The sequence below is a fragment of the Lepidochelys olivacea genome (genome assembly GCF_965140295.1).
Source record: "Lepidochelys olivacea isolate rLepOli2 genome assembly, chromosome: 7".
NCBI lineage: Eukaryota > Metazoa > Chordata > Testudines > Cheloniidae > Lepidochelys > Lepidochelys olivacea.
The window spans coordinates 19,014,341-19,029,099 of NC_140417.1; the positions used below are offsets into that span (position 1 = coordinate 19,014,341).

Consider the following 14,759-nt stretch of genomic DNA (forward strand, 5'->3'; position numbering starts at 1 on the left):
GCAATGGGTAGCTTTATAGTCCAGTACATTTTCACTTCTAATTGGGTAAGGAGCCATGGTCCATGGCAAGGGTCCTGAATAACTTACTAATTAGGTGAGGGGCTTGGGTAGAGAGGTTAAAATACTTTTGTAATAAGCAGGTGAGAATCCTACCGGGGAAAGATTGATGGTAGAGGATCTAAAGCCATGGAGTGATGGCTATGGGATAAAAAGGTTTGCTTCCTAAAAAACAAATCCATTTGAACACCTGAGGAGTGAAGCACAGACACTGAGTGCATGTGTTTTTGCAGAGAACCAGACAACATAAAAAGGAAGAAGGTATTTTAAAATCATGTACAGGAAAAATATCACTCCCATCAGCTTTGGGTATAAGTCAGTGTTAGTTTAAAAATGGAAATACTCCTTTGCTATACTGTTTCTAAAAAGGCTTTATCTCTCATGTTCCAGCAAATATTGATCTTAGATAACTCGGCTTCTCCTCTTTGTATATGCCAACAGTGCAGCTAAACATAAAAAGGAATGTTACACACCCCAGCGCAGCTATGTAAATGTGCAGTGTCTCTCTCTGCCATGTCTTTTCAGTGCAATTGGGAAGTAGTAAAGAAAGGAGGGCCGCTATAAACAGAAATACAGCTCAAAGACCTAGCGCAGCACCTCTTGGTGATGGAGAAAGGGTATGAAAACTGCTCTCAACTTTTTCATCTGAAAATATCCATAATGAAACTTGTGTGATATACTTCACTCCAGCAAAGGGTTAGGGTTTTAACCAAAGCCAGGTGAGCAAGCTTTAGTTGTTGAGTTTTCTTCTTAGTGCTTTCTCCCCTGATGACCCACATTACATCAAGTGAAGACCAGAGAAGATAATACTAGTAGGGCGAGATACCCAATGCTGATAGCTGCACTAGAGCATGCCAAGAGAACAAGTTTTATTCTAGTTCCTTGCTCAAGGCTTTATCAGAGCTGCCACAGTCCCCCAGTTATTAAGGGCAGTACAGCATATGCCCTTGGGCACATCAGGAAGGGTCTCCAGCAGCCACCTGATGTTAATGCTGGTCACAAATCTGAGGGGTTTTTTTTGCAAAAGAAAGGAACAGTAGTGGGGAATGGCTAACTGGACACTGGATAGACACTCATGGTAAAACCACTGCAAACAAAAGGCTGGGTGGCCTAGTCAAAAAGAGCACTGCAACTGAGGAGAGCTGGGTTCTAGTCCTGGTTCTGCCACTGGCCTGCTGGGTGACCTGGGGCAGGTCACTTCCCCAACTTGTGCCTCTGTTTCCCAATTTGTAAAATGGGGATAATAATACTGACTTCCTTTGTAAAGAGCTTTGAGATTTGCTGATTATGAGAGCTACATATTATTTCTCAGTTAGCACAGAACACCAGGGTTGTAACCAATAGGACTTTATTCCATTTTTATTGAAACCAAAAAACACCTGAGGTACAGTACACAAAAGTGTCTAAAAAAGAAATAGTTTAAAATTAATAGCTTTGAAGATTTGGGAAATTTTTAAATAAGAACTTTCAACCAAATGTAAAGACAAATTGTAAAGCAATAATACCTTTGTACACTTCACTGCTCCTTTCCATATGAAGGTAGTCTCTGTGTGGTCCTTCGTCTTACCCTCAAGTTGTTTTCACTAGGTATCAGGATTGGATTCTTTTTTTGGTGAAGGACTCTGGCAAGTCTTTAGGGTACTTGAGTGGGGAGAGCACAGCTCAAGCTGAAAGCTCTCCGAGCCCTCTTCTGAAGAAGGGGATGTTGAGCCTTGGTCAGAGCCTTTCCACCAGGAGAGCCACAGCTCAAGTTTCAGTACTTATCTGTGATGTCCTCAGTTGAGTTAACCAAAGTCCTCCAGCAAAAAGAATAAGTCAGACCCTGATCGTGTAGAGGAAGGGAGGTTCTGATTACACATCAGAAAGGAACTGCATAGGGCACAATATTTTGCTCTACAGTTCATCTTCAATTTCAGAAAACTGACATTAAGGCTGATGATCAATACTGCGTTTGTAGCTTTTACCATTAACGGTTACAGGATGTTCATCAGATTTTCATATCTAGAAGGGTCATATAAATCATGTTAAGTGATTAATCTCCTTGCATTGCAACTAGTGTGCTATTAAATCCATCTGTCATTGTTCGTTCTGCTGACCCTCTGTAATAGCAGACACTGCTCCTTGGCCCTTATTGACATCGCTGATGCACACCCACAGTCCGTCTACTGATTCCTTCCATAAAGTGACCTGAAAACAGATCAGGAAGGAGAAGTATTAGCCTTAGTAAAATACCAGTACTCTTCCCCTCCCTTCTTTTGGAGTTCATTGTACACCACATGGTCTTTCCCCACCATTGTTCGTTTCATACACTTTTTAAAAACACCTCTGCATATTGCTGAGTCCAGTCATCTCTTCATATGATCACGCCTAATGATAAAAGGTTCTTCATAATGCTCTCAACCCAGACAATGACTGACATCCTAATTCATAAGTTCTGACAGTTATAACTGCACAAGGAAGGGATGGTATGTTAATATCCTACATAAGACACTAACTGATTCCACTGCCATCAAACAATACTGGACCGCAATTCTAATTTCCATACCCCAGAAAGCACTGCAGTTTGTCAGTCCTAAGTAGTTGAACAGGAGTTTGGCCTTTCTGATGAAGAGAACAGGAAAGGTAATGTACAAGAAATAGGTAGCACTAGAATACTTAGGATAAGGAGGTTTGAAGATAGGAAGACAGACTTAAAACACCTCACTTAGATTCACGTGTGACTGGTAATGTGAAAAAGGAAACCTAATACAAGAGACTGAATTCCCAGATCAAGGTAGTCCTCTCTGTGTGATGCTACTGCTGACCATCTCAGTTAAGTCAGGGTAGGTGGTTAACTGACCAGCAGAATCTGGACAGTGCAATTCTCCAGAATAAATTCTAACTAACTACACCCCTATTTAAAGTGAATGTACACTGGAAGGATTGTATTTTTCAAAATACTCCAAAAAAATTTAGCTCTTTAGTGTTTTAAAAATCAGGTGTTTAACTCTCTCACTGAAAGAAACAGAATCTTATTTTCAAATTGCCTTTAAAGTATTTTGTTAAGAGAACTGGCTTGTACATCCACTAGAGACAAGAATGAAGAAAGCCCTTCATGCTGAACTGGAGCCTACACCAGAAGTCATGTTCTTGATATGGCTCAACTGAGAATTTGGAAAAGCACCTAACAGTTCAGAGCTTAAGTTAGCATTGTGCTCCATCAGTTAGCTCTACTGAGAACAGCCACACGCAAAGTTCAAGCCACAGCACTCACTTTGTTGTCTCCTCCTGACACAGCAAGAATGTTTGCAGTAATAGACCAGCTAACGTGCCAGACTACATCATTGAACTTGTGCAGCAATTTTGGTGACCATGAATTTCCAGAGGCATCATCACAAGTCCAGATGAACACTCTGCCATCCTGAGAAAAAGCAAAACAAGTCTGTAGAACCAATGGTGGCATATTGCAATACTGAAACAAGATTATCTGGGCTTTATAGCTGCACTCTGCTCACTTCAAAAAGCAGCAACAACATAATCTGTAAGATAGTCATTTTATGTGCAATTGTTTAAAAACACCATGACGACAACAGTGCTGGACAGGTTTGGTTTTTCTAAGAGGTCTAAATGAAAAATGCAGAAACATTAAAGTGCCGTTGGGGTCAAAAAAGTAGCTATATAGATATTGACATATCCCTCCTCAAGAGATCTGCTCTCTGAGCATTCTGGGTCACATCAGCTGAATTTTCTGACATAAATATGTTCTCGTTACTTTTTATTCTGCCAGTCTTACAAAGCCAACACTGCCACACAAGAGCGAGCTAGTTCTTCTCTGGCACATACAGCAGTGGAACTGTTCAATAAATACCAACTGGAGAATCTTTATTACTGCTGAGGCTATAGGAACCTGAAAGGAGGACTGGACCCTCAAATCTCAGGTTATTTGCAGGGCTAGCAATTAGGGAAAAAATATTTTTATTTGTGAAATGGGCAAGTTAGATCCCAAGTCATTAAGAGCTTTTCAGCTTAGAACCACACTTCATAATGGGACTCCTGTACCCACTTTTTCTTTCTCTATCAAATGGCTGTCTTTGCTGCACTGATCTACTCCTTCACTCTCGTCAAATATTACGTCTGTTAAGCATCTGAGCTCAAACTCTGTAGAAATTTCTTAAGGGAAGTAGTAGAAGCCTAGGACAGCTAAGTACAGATGGGGCACAACATCCTAGAACAATGGATTGGCATGATGACTGGTTAGAGCTGAAAAAGCTGCATTATCTCTCCTACTTGATTACCTTTCATGCAGCACAGCAATCTTGAAGTGGGGGGCATTGTCAGAGCCAGCATGTTTCTCACGGATGAGTGTCTTACCTGTGAACAGCTGGCAATGGTACTTGTTGGCAAACCTATGGAGGGAGCCCAGGCTACATCTCGGACCCAGTCACTGTGAGCCTCCAGCTTCTGTTCTTCCTTCCACTGGCCATCTTCCTCTCTGAAGAGATTGTAAGACATATTCATGCAAAGAAAGGAGCAGCAGCAACAACCCCTCCCATTTTGGAAGGTGGTATTCTGTAATGTATTCAATACTCCTGAGAGGGTGTCGGATTTATCCATAATGCTGGCAGCAGACATCCCCTTCTTCTCCCCCTCAGTATAACACAGGCCTGACTTGAAGGGACAGTTGCTCTAGGGATGAGAATTCAGTTTCCATGGTCTGTACACCTCTTGGCTCAAGAGAGTTGGAATTATATTCCAACAACTTCGGGCACAGCCAGTTCAAAGTATATTTGCTTCTCAAAATATAAAGTGAAGCAGGATTGTGTTGAGTTTTAACCACCATAATAAATGCAATAGGATGCAAAAGTCATGGAACTGTTAAGAGAAAAGCTTTTAAAGCATGGAAGGCAACATGGAATTACTTAAAACGTTATATGAGATACCAACGATGACATATAAAGGTTATTTGGGAGATCAGCAAAGAAACTGTTCCCTTTTACAGGAAGAGGAAAGAAACAAAGTCTCTAATTCAGACAGCGGGGATGCTTACTTCCAAATCTTGATGAGGTTGTCACAGCCACCCGATGCAAATCTTTTGATGTAATTTGGTTTTTGGCCAGATGGCTGGTCTATAAGGCTTCCTGGTACAACTGCAGGGGCCCAGCTAACAGCATTACAGCCGATCTGTGCAAGAACAGAATTTCACTGTTAGATTTCTTACTCTTTAAAGATGCTGGGGTTACAAGAGATACTATCTCTACCTTCCATACTGCTCCAGGGCAGCAAGCATCCAGGGATGACTCCTGAACCTAAGTTTCCTACACAATGCTGTATTGAGATCTGATGAGCAAGCAGACCAGATATGGTCTAGTCTCAAACACAGCACAACAATTACTGAGAAGGCCAGGAGGGCAGAGAGGGGGAGGGGAAAAAAAGTTTAGTGGACAAAAACTACACCTTTCTCATGCAAGTGGCTACATAAATCAACTTCTGTTTTTACTAAGACAAGGTAAAGCTGCACAGTGCTACAGCTTTGAATGACTATTGTTAAAGGCAGCATTTGAGGTCACAGGGCAGACCTGGCACTGCAGTCATCTCTCATTTCCATTCTATTTTACTGTCCACAATGTACAACAGCTTCCCACTTATATTTTACTTTTAACAAAAACTCTGTCATGTTTCATCTTGGGAAACCTCCTCTCCAAGTGTGTGTCACTTCACTGTTCTCTGTCTTGACTTAGACTGTAAGCCCTTTGGGGCAACAACAGTATGCCTACAGAGCAACGTGCATGTTCACGGAGCTATAGAAATACACTTACAGTATGCGCATTGCTGATCTTTTTGATTTCCCACTGCCCATCGCCTGTGTAGCTCAACAATGAAATGGCCCCATCAGAGCTCCCGCAGGCGAGGATCAAGCCATAGTCATGTGGTGCCCAGCAGACGGAATTCACTGTCAGAAACATATTGAAGATTGGATTACTCCCTGGTGACTGACTGGTATGACACTTTGGAAGCCACAAGTAAGGCACTAAGATGAAGTAAGTTACCTTTTTAATCAGCTTAAGGGTCCTTATTGAAGATAATAAAATACCTGCAGCATTTTTAAGAATAGTTTGAAATCCTGAGTTTCTTCTGTGACAGCTGAGACCCCCAGAACAGAGCCAGGAACTGAGTTATAGGCATCAACATCAGATTCAGAGGAAAAACGAACAGCTATTTTGCTTTAAACCATATTTATTTGTGCCAGGTGAGTACTTAATGGGAGCACAGCATACTACTGTGCATAATTATGGTCTTCAGGTTCCAAAACCCTGTTCCTTCCTACCAGGAATGGGAGTGATGCAGAGACTGTGTTCAGTGTTGGCAGAGAAGAGTACTTGAGAGATTCTGGCCAGTACACAAATAGTGTGACCCCCTTGCCACAAACTTCTTGTGATGATCCCTAGGGGGAGGTGATGGATGTGTGCACAGAGACCTCTTCAGCCAAAAATGCCCCCAACACCACAAAATGCACTTATTTGTAGTTTTTGTAAGTCTACAGTCATATTCTGTTAAAGAATTGGAATCTTAAACCTTCAGTCAGGCTCAGCCCTAGAAGCAAGTATCTCGTGCTATCCAACAGCAGCTCAGCTGGCCCAATAAAGAGAGACGTACACACCAAAGACCTGATACAGCAGTCCTTACTCAAGCTAAGCTGACAACACATGAAGCAGCAGGATGGGGCACCTACATCTTTTCCACTCTTCCTCAGGAGGCTGAGCACAGCAACCCAGGGTCCTGTGGGTTGTGTTTTTTTTTTTTTTTAATTAAAAGGGAGACCGATGATCCAGAAAGGCCTGCCACTCTCACAGAACAGCCTCTTTATAAAAAAAAAATAACAGCACTGTAAACCAACCCCACCTACTCTGAAAGCATTCCCGCTATAGTGACCATATACCATTCTGTTTGTAGCGTGCTGTATTATACCCATCTAGCATGATATGCCTGTAAGCTTGTTCAGTTAGGTATTCATTGTTGTGACACATTTCATAGCATACAATACCCTTCATATGATGTTCATGTTATATATAATGAACTATCAAGCCTGAGACTGGCCACATAGGGAAGGAAGCACTATATTGTAGAACTCTTCTCCATGCCAGTTTAAGATGGTATTTTATGAAATAGTCCTTTCCCCCCCTTATTTAATAAAAATGACATTAAAATTTTAAACCCCAGTCACCTTCCAACACCCAAGACTGTCAAACACACACATTGTTATATGACAGATGAGCAAAAAGATTAAGATACAACTAGATCTCCTCTACAGTTAGAACACTCCACGTACCCGAGGAGTCATGCCCAGTGTACTCATATGTCTTTTCCCAAGTGCCATTTTCTTCCTTCCAGACAATAACTTTCCTGTCGTAGGAACACGAGGCCAGAATATTTCCATACATGGGATGAGCCCAGGCAACTTGCCACACAGGACCTTCATGGCTATAAGAAACAACAGTAGTTGGGAAAGATAAGGAAAGCATGGCATTTGAAGAGGAGAAACCTCTTTCAATCTTGCCTGTTTCACAGCAGGCAAATTGCAAAGCAATTTTTCCCCCCTTGCAAATAATGACCACCAGACACTTTTGTAGTGTCAAGATGAAAGTGGGAGAGCAATGAAGGGTGCAACTTGGATGCATTGGTTAAGAGAAAATCCAAAATATTCATTCACACACTAGCTACTAAGAGTGCATATTTATTTCTAGAATACCAGAGATGTCAAGGTTGAAAAGCATCAAGTTATTTTTAACTTGCTTGCTTTCTCCACTCACAGTAATACAAGGAAAGTTTAAAGACAGCCAGCCAGAGTAACTACTTCCCAGGAGGAATCTATAGTGCACACTGCATAGTGCAGGTGTGAATTATTATGCACATCATTTAAAAAAAACACGCACCTGTAGAATAAATATAAAATTAGAAAATTAAAAAGTTAACTTAAGTCTGGTTAAAGAAATGTGTTGTAAAGAAAGGCCTAACTAGCAAGTAAAAGAAAGAGCATGAAAGAAATTAATTATAAGGCCAGAAGCAATGAAGTACAGAGGATGTCTGATGCAATAAGACAAACAGAACCTGTCCTAAAAGCCAAAGCAGATCTTCTCACCCCACATGCCAATGTTAGTTCAAAAATTAGGGCCTGTGTGACCCCAGGTGCAAAGGAGAAAAACAAAACAAAAACCTGTTTGTCAGCGGTAGAGAGGAAAGGCTGTAAATCTTCTCTGGATTAAGACTAGAAAATAAGGGTGAACTGTCTCAAATTGTTTTTTTTAGCTGAAGTCAGTACTTGGCAGTGACACCTCTTGTTTGTTAAAGGGTATAAAAAGTAAACTCAAAGCGTTCCATTACTAATACCTGCCTGACCATGCTGGAGCCAACCAATATGGGTCTAAGTCCCACTGGGTTTAGCCCATTTGTAAGAATTTTGATCAAATGCTTATAAATGTTTTGTTACTGTTTGGATGTGGTAAGTTGCTTATTATTTACACTTTTTAGGCATGTTTGGAGCAACTGTATAAATACCATTTGGTCTTTTGATTTAATAAAGGAATTTATGGTTCATTAGTGTTGTGATAATATCCTGCATAAATAATAATAATGATTCCAATATCATCCCACCAGACATTGTCATGCCAATAATCCATTGATTAGTTACATGAGATTATTTTTCATTTAATGTACTCACCCTCTCAGGTCAGCTATGAGGATCTGCCCTCCATTCCTTACATCAAAGATTTTTACAGATCTGTCAGAGGAGCAGGTTGCTAATCGAGTACCATAATAATCCATCTGAGCATCATGCTGGAAGGTAACAGAGACTTCCATTAACATCTGCATACTCTTGCTGCATTAATAAATATTATGGATTTTATGCTTTAAAAGTAGCTGTAACAATTGTGAACTGTTTACCAAGTCAGAGCAGTAGGATAAAAAGGTTAGATAGCTTATAAATGATCTTATTCATATAAATCATTTCATTTCCCAGAGATATTTTCTTATTTTCTCAAAAGAGTTAGCTATTAAAATACAGATATTAAAAGTATTTTACACTTCTCTATGACTTGGGTATATCATTCCACTATAGTAAAAAGTAGTAGTGTCTAGTAGTTATAGCAAGGGACAGGAAGCTGGTACTCTGGGGTTCACTCTCTGCCACTGACTCTCTAGCCCTGCGCAAGTTGCTTAATTTTATTTATTTCAGCTTTCCTCTTTGTAAAATAAAAGAATACTGACCTACCTCACCTGTGTATCCAGAGGCTTCATTAATCAATGTTTGTAAGTCATTTTGAGATCCTTCCATATAAAGCACCAAAGAAGTGCAGAGTTATCAAGAAAAGGCCCTTGTATTTTCAGTGGAAGACTCACATTCTGAAGTGCCATTATACTCCCTATCTAAGTAGGCATGCACATGTTAATCCTCCTCAATTTCATTCTTCCAAGTTCTCTAAGCAACAGCCTACGTTCTTAGGGTTGGGGTTTTTTTTTTTTTGTTTCACAGCAGCAGGTCCCAGACATTACAATGAGAGCTCTTAATTGTTTCTCCTTCCTCAACCAGCTCAACTTCCCTAGCCATCACCAAATGAAATAGGCTTAACAGCTTTCAAGGCTTTTGCTTTCTTCCATCCAAAGCTGTAACACATCCCCTTACCTCTACTACACGCTCACTCAAGCTGTCACTAGGAGGTGCCTTAAGGATAAGCTCATTGAAGTCATTGGGATTACACAGGTAACTGGGAGCAGAATTTTCCCCACTACTACACTTAAAAAAACAAAATTAAAACAGTTTTGCTCTACTGAAGAAAAAAATCCTCAGTTTTTATTTTAAAAACTAAAATACTTACAATCATGTCCTCATGAGAGGTGTCCACAGTGTTAATTACTGACACCTGGGTGGGGAAAAATAATTTATATTTAGTGCAGATGCCAACCTGGAGACAGAAACTAACATAGTTTAACCAGAGGCAAATTTATATTAAAATACCTAGGTAAGATGTAATCACCTATGCTTCACTAAGGATATAACCCATTTCCATTCAATAAGAACTTCATTTCAGGTCAATCTTAGTTTATCTTTGCAAATGTTGTTGTTAAGGTGGAAAAAGTACAAATAGGCATGCTTTGTTCTGGGTTTTGGTAAGTGAATTTGGCACTGACTTGGCCCTCCACAGAGAATGAAGTCCTCTCTTTTATTTATGAAAAAGAGTGAAAGCCCAGGCCCTGGCAATGCAATCCTCCACACAGTACCCTACCAATATTTTTAGCCTCTGTCCTGGAAGAATCACATCTAGAGAAGGAAGGACAGCTTGATCTCCCTGACTAGTCTTTGCTGAGGCTGTCAACAAATGTGTGTCAGTGCAAAGAGATTGGAAACTGGACTGAAACCTAACTCATTTCACAGGACCCACCTGAACAGGCATCAGCTCCTAGTTATTTCAGCTCCTTAGCCAGACTAGACTTGATGAAGCAATGCAGAAGTAAAGGATTGTACCCATCAATCCCTTGAACTGTTCAGTCCCCCTAGTAAACTTTTTGGGGATGAAGGACAAGAGAATACCCTCACCAGACATTCAGAATTCAGAACTTCCCCACATTCTGACTTCATTCACCTGGCACTGCTCACTTCAGAATACCAACGAATCCTGTTTGGTTGGCAGAGACAGCCTTTTTGCATCTATTCTGCATCTTGCTAACAGTCCCTTTGTAAGAAGGCAACAAGACCACTAGGCAGCAGCTAAAATAAGGGGCCGGAGCTCCAGAGTTTTTACTCCAATTCAGACAAACAGGCTACAAAGAAGTCACTTCACCTCTCTGTGCCTCACCTGTAAAGTACAGTTCTCCAGTCTGTGAAACAGGGTTAATGATACCAAACACCCCCCAGGGTGTAAAGCGCTATACAAGGACGTGTCTACACTTACAGTGCTGAACCAGTGCAGCTGCTGCATTTCAGTGAAGACATGACTATGCCAACAGGAGAGCTGCTACGGTTGGCATAGTTAATCCACCTAAGCGAAAGGCAGGAGCTATGAAGCCCTCCTGCCGGCATAGCAGGGTCTACAATGGGGGGTTAGGTCAGTATAACTACGTCACTCAGAGGTGTGGATTTTCCACGCCCTTGAGCGACATGGTTATAGCAACATAAGCTGGTAATGCCGATCAAGTCTTAGGTATATAGCAGGCATGCATCACATGTCAAAGCCCAACGGGGCTGTTACAGCTTATGTATCTTCCAAGGAGGCACTGTAGTTTGTGGAACAGCCACGAGCAGCCGCCGCTGGGGCTACACTTCTGCTGCCTCTTCAAACAAAAGATTTATCTTCTCTATCCTACACTCGACTCCCGCGACGTTTCTGATTTGCTACCCATCGCACAACAGGGTAAAGGGGGCAGGGGAACTACTGAACCGGAGCTGCTGGGGCATGGAGACATCACCCGGCCAGGGCCCTGCAGGTGGGAGCTCTCGAGCCTACGGCCGACGAGGAAGCGAGGGGCCCGTCCTCACTTCGGGCCAGTGCGAAAGCGGGGAAGACGCCCCCCGCCAGTGGCCGCGGGGGAGGCGAGAAGGGCCCGTCCCGCGGGAAGCCCGGGGCAGGCAGGGGGCGCGGGATGGACCTGATCGGCCCGCGCAGATACAGGGAGGTCGAGGCCCTGGGGCACTGTCTCCCTCCCGGTGGAAATCAGCCGCTCGCGGGAACCTTACCATGGCGGCGGCGCTAACGCTGCTCTGGCTGCGGGCTAGGCCGGGCCGGGTTCCTGCGGCTGCAGCCGGCGGTTCTCAGACGTGGCAGCTCCCGGTCCGGCGATGAAGCCACCCCGGTCGGGAACATGAGCCCCACGCTCTTCTTCCCGTCACGCCAAGGTTCCGCCTGCCGCTCAGGCCCAGCTCTCCCACACGTCCTGCTCCGTGCGGGCACTCACCCCTGCGGGATGGGCTTCCTTACCCACCGCCAGCTCTCAGGCCCTGCTGCGCTCAAGACCTGTCCTGCTGCCTTGCCCTCGCAGCTCAGTGCCGCCTGCGGGCAGGCCTAGCTCCTCCAGCGCCAGTTGCTCTCTAGCCTGTGGGGAGCATACCACTCTCCAGTATTAAGTTAATGACACCAAGGGAGGGGGCAACAAGAAAAGGAGGACTTGTGGCACCTTAGAGACCAGCCAATTTATTTGAGCATGAGCTTTCGTGAGCTACAGCTCACTTCATCGAGGGGGAATCTCATTCATTCCTAAAACAGCCCACACAGTGACCCCAAACTTCCCAGGGGGCCAAATAGCAACTCCTGCTAGATTTTCCATTTCGCCTTTAAAACGGACTAGCCACCTCAGGCAGCTGCCCTTTTACCCAGATTAAAGGGCTTGCCTACTACATTACCCAGACACAGAAGTCAAAAACCAGACAGGTGGCAGCCCTACCCCAGGGAGTTGTTCCTGATTAACTCCAGCTGTGGACACTGAGTCTGGAATAAAAATGCCTCGTTCCTGTTTAGCTGAACCATAGAACAGTTAATCAGGAACAATTTAACACACTGGCAAGCCCTAAACTGCTTGTTTTGCTGTCCTATTCCCATTAACTCAATGTCTTGGAGAGAGCAGCACCAGTGGGTTAGAGCTGGTATGAACTAACAGGTGAGTTACAGTGCACAGGGCTCAGCCATACTGCTCGAGATAAGCCAAAATCTCAACTGAAACAGCCTCAAACTTATTGGAAGTTCACATCTGGCTAAAAACATAGGGATTTGGGACCAAAACCCCAGCTCCAAATATTTCTAATCTTTGGCCAGCATCCACTAGCCTCTCTAATAGGGTTACCAACTTTCTACTCCCACAAAACCAAACACCCTTGACCCGCCCCTCCTCAGAGGCCCTACCCATGCCCTGCCCCTTCTCTGAGGCCCCACTCACTCCATCACCTCCTCTCTCTGTCACTCGCTCTCCCCACTCTCACTCACTTGCTCATTTTCACCTGGCTGGCTCAGGGGGCTGGAGTGTGAGAGGGAGTGAGGGTCTGGCTGGGAGTGAGGGCTCTGGAGTGGAGCCAGGGATGATGAGTTTGGGGTGTAAGAGGGAGCTGAGGGGTGGACCGAGGGGTTTGGAGTATGGGAGGGGGCTCTGGGCTCAGGCAGGGGATTGGGAGGAGGTATGGGCTCTGGATGTGAGTTCTGGGGTGGGGCCAGAAATGAGGGGTTCAGGGTGCAGGAGGGGGCTCTGGGAAGGGGCAGAGGATTGGGGTGTGGGGGGTGGGTGAGGACACCAGCTGGGGGTGTGGGCTTTGGGGTGGGGCTGGGATGAGGGGTTTGGGGTGCAGGAGGGTGCTCTGGGCTAGAACTGAGGGGTTTGGTGGGCGGGAGTGGGATCAGAGCTGGGGTTTGGAGGGGGCTCCAGCTGGGGGTATGGGCTCTGGGGTGGGCATGAGGGGTTTGGGATGCAGGAGGGTGCTCTGTGCTGGGATTGAGGGGTTTGGAGGGCAGAAGGGGGATCAGGGCTGGGGCAGAGGTTGGGGCCCAGGAAGGGGTCAGGGGTGCAGGCTCCAGGAGGCCCATACCTCAAGCAGCTCCCAGAAGCAGCCGTCCTGGTTCCTACATGGAGGCGCTGCCCTGTCTGCAGGTGCTGCCCACACAGCTCCCATTGGCTGTGGTTTCTGGCCAATGGGAGCTGCGAGGGCAGTGGCAGTGTGCAGTGCTCCCTGGCTGCCCCTACACGTAGGAGCCAGAGAGGGGACATGCCGGCTGCTTCCCAGGAGCTGCATAGTGTGAAGGCTAGTAGGAAGCCTGCTAGTCCCACTGTGTGGAGCTGCCAAACAGACAGTCATCGGCCTGGTCAGCAGTGCTGACCGGAGCCATCAGGATCCCTTTTGAACTGGGTGTTTTGGTCGAAAACCAGACACCTGGTCAGTGGTCACCCTATTCTCTACTACTGGTTGAGAGTCATGAGTATAACTAGACCCTTAACTCTCAATTTTTTAAATAACTGTTGAAAGTTTCTTCCAGTTGTTAGGACACCATAGTTAGCATCTGAAAGGTTAGCTTCTCAAAATTGCTATCTGTAAGGCTCCAATTGCTTCTCAAAATTGCTACCTGTAAGCCCCAGTTCTGCAATGAGCTTCCATGCAGCCGCTCAGAGCTTACAGGAGGAAAAGTCTCCTGGATTCTAAATAAACTTGAAATCTGCTGGTCCTTAAAACAGAGTTTTACCCTTTTGCGTCTCAAACCAATCAATAATTGGGATTTCTGTGACTATTGTGTGCAGAATAATTGCAAATGTGAAACCCTAGATGGTCACAGATTGTCATACTATAATAACTAAATTTTTAATCCTGATCCTTACTCTCAAAGGGCTCAGAGCACTGCAATAACAAAGGGGGTCAATAATTTATAATAAAATCACTTCCCTCCTATAATAAAATATAATGTTACTGGGCATCTAACACCAAAAATATATATATGGAAGAAGAAATAAATGTGGGGGCAAATAGCGGTCATAACAGAAATCATTTTGTAGGGGAGGGGGAATGTTTTGTGTTATCAGTTAAAAGGAGGGAAGGTCTCTGACGGATGTGAAGGGGTAAGATGCAACTACTTAGCAACTTAAGATACAACAGTGGGACCTTAAGATGATGTTTGCAGAATAGTCCTTGCCCCTAGGAGACAGTGCAGTCTAGTGGAGAGGCCAATGGACTGGGAGTTAGGCACTTCTAATCCTGGTAT

The 14,759-nt window shown here is 44.2% G+C and overlaps 1 protein-coding gene across 2 annotated transcripts; it reads right to left on the reverse strand.

The window, feature by feature from the left end:
- Positions 1–1,421: 1,421 nt before the first annotated feature.
- On the reverse strand, positions 1,422–13,666 carry SEC13 (SEC13 homolog, nuclear pore and COPII coat complex component). 2 transcript variants are annotated; one of them, XM_084634008.1, is made up of 10 exons: positions 13,598–13,666; positions 11,765–12,120; positions 9,909–9,953; positions 8,753–8,868; positions 7,364–7,515; positions 5,853–5,986; positions 5,084–5,217; positions 4,408–4,528; positions 3,311–3,457; positions 1,423–2,244 (listed from the first exon to the last, which is right to left on the reverse strand). In XM_084634008.1, exons 2-10 carry the CDS (start codon positions 11,765–11,767, stop codon positions 2,134–2,136), a joined length of 963 nt encoding a protein of 320 aa, XP_084490134.1. In that variant the 5' UTR covers positions 11,768–12,120; positions 13,598–13,666; the 3' UTR covers positions 1,423–2,133. The 2 variants fall into 2 exon arrangements, with proteins under 2 accessions (XP_084490135.1, XP_084490134.1); XM_084634009.1 differs by lacking the exon at positions 13,598–13,666 and having other exon boundaries at positions 1,422–2,244; positions 11,765–11,836.
- Between the last annotated feature and the right edge of the window lie 1,093 nt (positions 13,667–14,759).